The 11093-nt window shown below is 35.8% G+C and overlaps 2 protein-coding genes across 4 annotated transcripts in view; both read left to right on the top strand.

Moving 5' to 3' along the window:
- Positions 1–11093, top strand: part of LOC141381148 (uncharacterized) — a 587543-nt gene that overhangs the window by 315253 nt on the left and 261197 nt on the right. The window lies entirely within an intron of this gene.
- The window catches only part of pdgfab (platelet-derived growth factor alpha polypeptide b), a 45674-nt gene that overhangs the window by 15523 nt on the left and 19058 nt on the right, over positions 1–11093 (top strand). For all 3 annotated transcript variants that reach the window (XM_073943598.1, XM_005163736.6, NM_001076757.1), the window contains 2 exon segments: positions 1797–1922; positions 9297–9487. In XM_073943598.1, the coding sequence (XP_073799699.1) occupies positions 9317–9487 (171 nt within the window). In that variant the 5' untranslated portion in view covers positions 1797–1922; positions 9297–9316.

Below are 11093 nucleotides of genomic sequence, written 5' to 3'. Positions count from 1 at the left end.
CAATTTAATACGGCATCTTTGGATTTTTTTTTCTGCTGAAGATACTGCTGTCCTAAAAAAAAAAAAAAAAAGTACATAAAAAATCGTACACATACCTTAGAAGTGGTATAGCAGAAACTTCTGACGGTTCTAAAACCTTAACTTTTCCAAACCGTGGTTATCCAATCCAAAACGGTTATCATCCCATGCTCAGTACTGTCATTATAGCAAAGACAAAATAAATGAGTTATTAAAACCACTATGTTTAAAAACGTGTTGGAAAAAGTATCTCTGTTAAACAGAACTTCGAAAATATTAGAGAAATCCCTGACGAAAAATCCAGCTTAAACCAACCTAGGCTGGTTGGCTGGTTTTAGCTGGTTGACCAGGCTGGTTTTAGAGGGGGTTTTGGCCATTTCCAGGCTGGTTTCCAGCCATTTCCAGCCTGGTCTTAGCTGGTCAGGCTGGAAAATGACTAGCCAAATCCAGCTAAAACCAGCTTGACCAGCCTGGTTTAAGCTGGATATAGCTGGTTTTGGCTGGACTTCCAGCTTGGCTAGGCTGGTCAAGCTGGTTTTAGCTGGTTATCTCCCAGCCTGACCAGCTAAAACAAGGCTGGAAATGGCTGGAAACCAGCCTGGAAGTGGCCAAAACCCCTCTAAAATCAGCCTGGTCGACCAGCTAAAACCAGCCAACCAGCCTAGGCTGGTTTAAGCGGGATTTTTCAGCAGGGATAACTCAAATTTCTCTGAAGGTTTAATAATTTTGTCCTCAGCTACACTGTAAAAATACTTTTAGTTAAATTATCAATCAAATAACATATATTTAACATCAAAATATAACATCAAATTGACTTTTCTACTCATCTCAAATTAAATCAGTCAAACCAACTAAAAATATCAGGTTAAAGCAGTGGTGCTCAACCCTGTTCCTGTGGATCTACCTTCCTGCAGAGTTCAGCTCCAACTCTGATTAAACACACCTGAACTGATTAATTAGGCCCTGAGCAGCACTTGATAATTACAGGCAGGTGTGTTTGTGGGTTGCAACTGAAATCTGCAGGAAGGTAGATCCACAGGAACAGGGTTGGTCGCCGTTGCTTTAAACTTTGTATGGCTAAAAAATTTAGCTTGATTTACCCTGAATAACTTATTAAATTAAGTTTAAAGTAACATTTAAAGTAGCATTTGTTGTCATGAATCATTTTTTTACAGTGTATATATATCAGTCAGCGCTCTCTTTATCCTCGATTACGTCTCAATATTAATTCCCTCCACTTTTTAGAATACCTTCAACACCAGTTGTTTAAACGGCACTTAATAATAACCGAACTGATGTGGTATTCATGCGTCAGGCAGTCCCGCCTCTTCTTCAAACACTCTCAAATGGTTTTCTCACTCATTCATAACCAGCAGCAGCAAAAAAAAAAAAAAAAAGAAAACTCACTGAGGTTGTTAAGAGTTCACGTTTGTTCTTTAGACACGTCAACGTTAGACTTTATAATAAACTTGGCAAGCGCGTTTCGGCCCCAGCATGACATAGTTCCTCCAGAAATCCATCGTGATGAATTTCCAATTAAGCCTGTGCATAAAGCAGCCATTGTTTGAGGGAAAAGAGTTTCTGAAGAAGGAAATTATTTCATGCTTTGGTGCCACTCACGCCAGTGCCATTTCGCCTCTGGAGGCTGCAGGGCATCTCTGAAGACTTTTCAATAGACGCATTGTGGATTCATAAAATGGGGGGAAAGTGATTTGTCTTTTTTTTTTTTCCGCTGAGTAACATGAAAGTAATGTCGGGTAACCTGTGTTTCTCTGGAGGTCCTGGAAATGAGGTGATTGAGGAGGTCAAGCAGAAGCACCATCAGAAGAGCCAGCATTCATACAAGAGCTTCGCCTCCGATCTGAAGAGCCGACAGCTGTCCCATCGGCGGAAGAGGAGCGTTGGTAAGACGATATCAAAATAAGCACTCTTAATAACATGCTGTTTATTTCAGAAATTAGCCCTTTTGTCTGGTGATTTGTTATCCTGGACCACAAAATCGGACTTCGTTTGTACTTTATAAGAGTTATGAGTTCTTCTGTTAAATGTGAACTCTTTCATGTTTTCCTCGATTCCTGTTTCAAGAGTTCACACTTAGCTCATGATTGATGTTAAAGCTTGTTTGGCATGCTGTCCCGGGAGAGAGCCCTGAGCTCATAAGATCCTAGAGCCCGGGGCTTCCTCCCGTTTGCAAGGAGAGTTTGAGCTCAGGTAGATCTCGAGAACTCCCCTGCTGTAGTAGCTAATGAACAGATAGTGATTGCTCTTAAGAGATAACTACTTACTAGGAGCATGTCTATGGTGCCGATTTGGATTAGTCAATCAACTTAAGTTGCATGTTTTTGGATGGTGGGAGGAAACCGGGGGACCCGGTTAATTAGGGTAACTAGACAAGTTATTGTTTACCAGTCTTGTTTTTCTGTCTGTAGACAATCTAAACAATATTGCTTAATAATATTGACCTTAATGTTTTTTTTTATTTTTATTGAAAACTACTGCTTTTATTTTGGTCAAAATAAAACAACTAAGACTTTCCCCAGAAGGATAAGTATTGTTGAAAATATTGCGAAAATGCTCTTGATCTGTTAAACATCATTTAGAAAATATTTATAAAAGAAACTTCAGCTCAATTGTGAATTCAACTATATTTCAATAGTTTCCCAGTAATGGGTTGAGGCTAGGGGGGGGCATCACTGTGTAAAACAAATGCCGGAATAGTTGGCCATTCATTCCGCTGTGGTGACCCCTGATAAAACAAGGACTAACCTGAAGAAAACTGATCGAATAATGAATGTATTCAATAATTTGATATATATTGTGATAGTGATTTGCGTAATATCGTTATCGTGGGCACTTCAAAATACTATGAATAATTGTTTATTATTTCAACTTTTAGAGAGCTTTTTATGAATACCTAAATTGGTGTATCAGCATTGCTGTTCATCACAGCACTAAATGACTGAATTTGGACAGTGTCACATGTTAATCTGGTGTACGACTTAAAAAATCCCATTGCATGAGTTTAACTGAAGTCAATTTTAATGAAACTTACGAAAACCATTATTGATATGAATTTCTTGGTAAAGTATACTTGCGCATTCAAACGAAAAGTCACAAATATTCATTCGTTCATTCATTTTCCTTTGGCTTAGTCCCTTTATTAATGAGGGGTTGCCACAGCGGACTAAACTACCAACTATTCCAGCGTATGTTTTACACAGCGGATGCCCTTCCAGCCACAACCCAGTACTGGAAAACACCCATGCACACAATCACACACACACACACACACACACACACACACACACACACACATAAACTACGGACAATTTATTTAATTCAATTCACCTATAGCGCATATCTGTGGGGGACTGTGGGGGAAACCAGAACACCAGGAGGAAACCCACGCCAACATGGGGAGAACATGCAAACTCAACACAGGAAAACACCCTCACTGGAAAACACCCATACATACACACTCAATCACATGCATACGGCCAATTTAGCTTGCCCAATTAACCTTTAGTACATGTCTTTGGATATGTGGAGGAAACCGGAGCACCCAGAGGAAACCCACACGAACACGGGGGGAACATGCAAACTACACACAGAAATTCCAGCCAGCCGAGGCTCAAATCAGAGACTTTCTTGCTGTGAGGTGATTGTGCTACTCACTACGCCACCACATCTCCCCCACAATTTTTTTTTATTAAAAATAACTAATAAAACTCAGTTGTATTTTTGCATTTAACATGCAGTGCTCAGCATAACTGACTACACCCCATTTTGAAAATAAATATTTTTCTCCATTTTTTGTGAATATAGGTCATGTATTTTGGTGCATTTAAACAAAACAGATTTATTAAACAGATATATTTATTAAAATAATATTTTAGTCACCAAACATATTTACAAACTGAAAGATAATATAATTAAATTCAAGTAAAATATTGCACAAAAAATTACAACCTACAAAATGTTTGATTTTTTTTTTATTTCGAAAATCATAAGAATATTAAGTAAAACTCATGTTCCATGAGGATATTTCATAAATCTCCTGTTGAAAAAATATCAAATCAATTTTTATTAGTAATATAAATTCCTAAGAACTTAATTTTGTGCAACTTTAATGATGATTTTCTCATTATTTATATATTCTTTATTAGATTATATATATTTTTGGACCTCTCAGATTCCAGATATTTTAAAAGTTGTATCTTAGGCCAAATATTGTCCTAACCCAACAAACTATACATCCGTGGAAATACTATTTATCCAGCTTTCAAATAAGTTATACATAAATCTCAGCTTCCAAAAATGAGCACTCGCGTATGACTGGTTTTGTGATCCAGGGTCATGTGTGATGAATTCTGATGTTGCTTGGCAATCGTAAACAGTTTCACTGTTCTGGCTCGGCTGGAGGATTCTTCATTTATGGCACTTCATTGATAATAGATTTACTATTGCTGTTATATAATGTGTCACTTTAGGGTATCTTGCATTCGTGCAACATAATAATAATCATTCACATAGCAACAACCAGGCTATAAACAGAACATGGGCAACAAATTCAGGATTTTGGAGTCGGATTTTTTGGGCTGCATTTATTTAGCACCTTACTAATCAAACTAGAGTTTTAATATACTTATTTTTATATATATTTACAGTGGGAATGTACAATATATTTTTTATGAAACATGATTTTTATTTAATATACTAATTATTTTTGGCATTAAAGAAAAAAATTCTGACACAAACAATGTGTTTTTCGTTACTGACAAAAACATACTCATGTAACATAAATATTGTAACGAGGAGACTGACACGGAGGGATCCATTATGCAGTATTTATCAATCACACTCTCACTTTAACAAACAATATGCACAAAGGTGCAAACACACATCAATAGTAGCAGTAAAGGTCTCAAGGCTGGCGGCAAACAGGCACAGAGTGATTTACCAGGCATGGGTCAAAGGCAGGTAGCGAGAATCCGTGTATCAGGCTTTGGTTGTGGGCAGGCAGAAGGCGAAGCAGAGTCAGAAACGGGCTGGAGTTATACACAAGAGATCAGGCAGGAAATAACGCTCATCTTACTGGACTGACACAGTTTTAATTTACTAGAACTTCTATGTTAGGCTGCTTTGACGCAATCTACATTGTAAAAGCTCTATAGAAATAAACATGAAATAAATTGAATACACTACAATTACTATGGTATAAATACAGCACCACAACACACAAAAGAGAGAGATCTAGGCTAACGCAGAAGCTCCATTGAATATACTGAGGTAAAATAAATGCTCATATTATAAAGATATGGCAGGGGAAATATAATTTAATGCAGTGCTTCTTGTACAATCTGAGACCGACTTTAAATCGGATATCACTCAGCCAGTGGAGATCGCTGATTTTTAAAGAAAACAGACCTTAAACGCACCGGATTTTGCATTGGCATACAGTTCGCCGGAAGCGCTTAACCCAGGTTACTGGAAAATTAAAAGTCCTATTAGCATGCTTCGGCATATACCCCATCAGCCAATCTGGCCCTGCCAGTGAGTAATTAATGAAAATGTGTAATAACTCAAACAATAAAACATAATAAAAAAATTGCAATACCTAAATTTTTGGAACTGTCCTGCAAATTGAATAATACATATATTTTGACACTATATTTTTTACACAAGATGCATGAAACATTGACACTTTGCATGCAATTATTATGCTTTCTAGGTATATAAAATCCTGTTTTGTCATTTAATTTGTTGTGGAAATCAACTAAAATGCAATGATTGATCAGTAACCCATCTATTGCAATTCAAAGATTATACATATTTATTAAATCATCCAATGGTGCATTTAAACAACTTATTCCAAAATGTTCCACTTAATTGAATCAATTAAACAGATTAGATACTCAAAACTCTCTTAAAAGTATAGTTTATGCAAAAATGAAAATTCTGTCATCATTTACTCGCTGCACTTTTATTAGTTTCTTTCTACAGTTGAACACAAAAGAAGATATTTTGAAGAATGGTGGAAACTTCCACTGTATTTGCTTTCACTACTATGAAAGTCAATGGTTACAGGTTCTCCAAACGTTCTCCAAAATACCGTCTTTTGTGTTCAACATGAGAAAGAAACAGAAAAACGTTTGGAACCACAAGTAAATGTTGAGTCCATTTTCATTTTTGCGTGAACTATCCCTTTAATAAAGTGTTCGGGTTTTTTTAATTACATAAATGGCAGTTCCACCTCTGAGCACATTAAAGCAGGGAACGCCAGTGTTTCTCCATGAAAGCAGCGCAGTGATCAGCGGGCATCTCTTTATTAGACTGTACGTGAGAGTATTTTGATTGGCGGGACTTGCTGAGGTCACAAACGCATCCGAGCCAGGAAATTCCAGACATTCGGAGTTCATGTCGCAGCTCGTTGAACTGAGCAGAGTTCAGACTGGCACACACAGATCTGACATCCTTTCCTTTCTGTGTGTGCGTGTGTGGAGTTTCAGACCCCTCATCATCCCATCAGGCCTCAGAGTAAACCGTGTGCCATTATTTTACTACTGTTGCTCTGAAAGAGGCTGGAGGAGGAGATGGAAGCGATGCGGTCTGTCTTATTTCGGGCTCAGTAAATACAGAGGCTCAGAGATATTAAAAACCCTCTTTAATATTTGCCACTCATGCAGGTTTAAGGGGCTGTTTGTTTAACAGGATGGCATCAGTTACAGAAAAAAAGCACAGTGGCAAATGTTTTAGGTGTATGGCTGTCTGAAATAAACTGAAAAATGGTGGTCGGTTTGAGCGATTTGGTTTTTAATGTGCGATTACTTGCTAATTAATACTGTAGATTCATGTCAAACCACTGGTAATGGCATGGAATGTAATGATTATCATATTAATGCAGCATATATTTGTGACCTTGGACCACAAAATCAGTCATAAGTGATAGTCTTTGGAAATTGCTATGTACTATATCAGTGTTTCCCAACCCTGTTGGCACACCAACAGTATATCTTTCATAGGTCTCCTTTATCTGAACCATTCGTTTCAGGTTTTGGAGTTTCTTATAATGATTTGATTCAGGTGTGTTTGATTAGAGTTTGAAAATGTGTAGTTGTTGGGCTGCGTTCGAAATCTACTACTACTATTCAGTAGGTACTGCATTTGAGTTTGAGTTTACTGATAGGCCGTTAGAAATGTACATTCTGTACAGTATGAATGTCAGTAGTATTAATGGAACTCAATCCGACATTTTGTCACGATCACCTGACCTACCCACGTCATCGATTCACTCCTATTCATAAATTCTCTCATTGTGCATTATGGGATAGCGTAGGGTCCATCGGGTGTGCACTTCAGAAACTGGCCGGAAGTAGTAGGTCATCCACGAACTTCTGACATACTGTGTTTAGAATTCTATAAATTCGTACATACTTTCCGGCTCGCATACTGATTTTAGCGTACTATATAGGATTTTGGGCGCAGATTGCAAACCAGAATTGGAGATTTGGTATATTTACAATAGGATATTAAGTAAATATAGAATATAATAATATTAGGCGAAGAACATGTTCCATGGACATCTTATTGTAAATTTCCTATTGTAAATATACCAAATCTCCAATTCTAGTTAGCAATTTGCATTGATTTCATTGATCAATATTAGCATTTTGATTACTAATTTACTTTATTCAAAATAATTAATAAAATGAATACAAATAATTCATAAAATAAATAAAAGGTGATTTTAACAGTATTTAGAATGGTTTTTAACCCTTAGATTCTTAATTTTACTAGTTGTAACTCAGTCATACATCAGTAGAAATCTTATTTAATCGGCATTTGGGGGATATATAAGGGGATATATACCAGTGTTTCCAACCCTGTTTCTGAAGGCACACCAAGGCTTCCAAAATCCTATATAGTACGCTAATACTATATATATATATATATATATATATATATATATATATATATATATATATATATATATATATATATATATATATATATATATATATATATATACCCATACAATTTTTTTGGGCAAAAGCTATAAATATATATAAATGCAACTTTGTGGTCCAGGCTCACATTTTATAAATATATTTTATTTTTGTGGAAGAATTCCCCCCCTTCCTCCTTTACCAAAGGGAGGTCTTGAGACCTACCTCATCTGGAGTGTGTGTGTGTGTGTGTGTGTGTGTTTGTGTGTGTTTGTGTGTGTGTGTGTGTGTGTGTGTGTGTGTGTGTGTGTGTGTGTGTGTGTGTGTGTGTGTGTGTGTGTGTGTGTGTGAATACGTGGGTGTGCAGCTCTGCCGCAGGCCAGTGAAAAACTCCTTTGTCACACCTCTTTTTACGCTGTATAGACCATTTTGAGGGATGTAAACAAAAACAATGTTCCCAACGTGTTTCCTATTTTAAATTTCTAGAACTTCCTGGAATGCAAAAAGGGCCACATATTGATGAATAATGTTATGATAGCTCTTTTAACGTTAAGTTATGATTGAATTGCCTCTTGATACAGTTATGAAACAGTTTGATAACTAGCAGGAAATGTTCATGGGCCAGGTGCTAAGTGTGGACTCTTGAAATCTGGTGTTTTGGTATTTAATTTTAAATGGTCATTTTTCAAAATTATTTTGTTTGTGTTGTCATGTTGTGGTCCTAGCTTTTGTTTAGTTTAATGTGCTATAGTTTATTTTATTCATTTGATATTATTTATCGTCTAATTTAGTTTTATTTTAGCTCAATTCTTTAGTTTGTTTTTAGTTCTCAGTACTTTCACCTTGCATGTGAATTTTATTGATTTATTTAGTTTCCTGTGCCAAGATATTTGATTTTTATTATTATTAAAATATATTTTATAATTATTATCATTTTTTAAATTCATAATATTTTTAGGGGGTTTTACCTTTATTTGGTTTAGGACAGTAGGGATTTTACAGACAGGAAAGTATGGGGAGCAGAGATAGGGGAAGGATCAGCAAAGGGCCTCGAGCAATGAAATCGAACTCGAGTCACCGTGAGCAACTCTGTCTTATGTGTCAACACGTCAACCACCTGTTATCGACTGTTTTATCATTATTTTACATTTTATTACGTGATTTTTATTATTATTATTGTTTATTTATTGTTTAGGGACACATACCATGTGATTTTTAATTTGTGTTGTTTCATGCTAATATGCATGTGCTAATTATAAAAAAGCTATATTTTGAATACTCTTTGAATTGATGAAAGTCTAACTTATTCATTTACCTATTTGTTGAATCTAGTAGAGGAGGCGGTGCCGGCCATGTGCAAGACCCGGACGGTGATCTACGAGATCCCCCGCAGTCAAGTGGATCCCACTGCTGCAAACTTCCTCATCTGGCCTCCGTGTGTGGAGGTGAAGCGCTGCACCGGCTGCTGCAACACCGGAAACATGCGCTGCCACCCCTCCAAAAAACAGCACCGCACTGTCAAGGTACAGTAAAAGCAGAGCATTTTGTAAAATCACTTATATATACAGTTAAAGTCAAAATTATTTGTCCTTCTGTTTTTTTTTTTTTTTTTTTTTTAACAGAGCAAGGAATTTTTTACGGTATTTCCTATAATATATTTTCTTTTGGGGAAAGTCTTATTTGTTGTCTTTCGGCTACAATAAAAGCAGTTTTAAACCATTTTAAGGACAATATTATTAGCCCCCTTAAGTAATATTTGTTTTTGATTGTCCATCAAACCATCGTTATCTTGCCTACTTTCCCTTACTTGCCTAATTAATCTAGTTAAAAGCCTTTAAATTTCTCTTTAAGCTGTATAGAAGTGTCTTGAAAAATATCTAGTCAAATATTATTTACTGTCATCATGGCAAATATAAAATAAATCGGTTATTAGAAATGAGTTATTAAAACTATTATGCTTAGAAATGTGTTGAAAAAAAATCTGCTTTCCATTAAACAGAAATTGCCGAAAAAATATACAGGGGGGCTAATAATTCTGACTTCAACTATATGTGGGGAAGAATATGCTGATGTTTTATCATAAACCCCAGATTTAATATGTGCTGTTAAACACACATTAGTCAAGCTCCTGTCATCTAAAATACGGGACAAATGAAGAAAAATATCATCCTCTGTGATCAATATCAGAGCCACACCCACTCTAAAGCCAAACCCCCTCCACAACCACACCCCTTTTAATACCATTTAGGGAAAAATGCCTACACTGTATAAAAGGATGTAACATAAAAGGTCATGACTACAAATTTTTGTATGTTACTTTAACTTATTTAAAAAAGTTAATCAGGTTTGAACTACTTTTTTTTAAAAGTTTTGCAACGTTTAACTTGATATTTTAGTCAGTTTGATTGCTACAAGTCGAGATGACTAAAACGGTTAATTGGTTTTAACAAAAAAAATTAAGGCAGCAATGATTTTTTTACAGTGTATGATCAGAAAGATGTTCTCAACATTGATGATTAAAATGCTTCTTGATCATGTGACACTGAAATCTGATGTTAAAAGAGTAATAATATATATTTTAAATCATAAACTGAAAAATGTTATTTTAGACTGTAATATTTCATATAAACCTTAAAATATCCTACCAGACCTTTTAAATGATCCCAGCAGGCACAAGATATTAACATGACGTCAGATTGACTTTGTCGAACGTTGAATTTTGTGGTAAAGTCTAGATCGGATATGCAGCCGGTCGGAAGTGTGACATGCACATCAATACAGCAGCATTTTGATTAATATTATGATTAATATTTTTACAGTACTGTGACAGTTGGGTTTAGAGTCGGGGTAGGGGTAGATGTTAATAAAATACAACTAATGGGAAATTAATTAAATAATATAAATTGTTCTCGTTAACTTTTAGTCACATCCATATCTGATCTTGCAACAACCGCATTTGGGTTACTTTCCAACACAACCTAAAATCAACCAAATATCAACATCTAATGATGTTACAGCTTGACGTTGTGTGGACGTGACCAATATGACGTCTATCAGATGACGGATTTTATCTGACGAACCTGACGAATAAATATCAGTATTTGGTGTCAATATGACGTTAGTTTAAGA

Source organism: Danio rerio, chromosome 3, assembly GCF_049306965.1.
Source record: "Danio rerio strain Tuebingen ecotype United States chromosome 3, GRCz12tu, whole genome shotgun sequence".
Taxonomy (NCBI): domain Eukaryota; kingdom Metazoa; phylum Chordata; class Actinopteri; order Cypriniformes; family Danionidae; genus Danio; species Danio rerio.
This window is presented reverse-complemented; position numbering and strand designations above follow the sequence as displayed.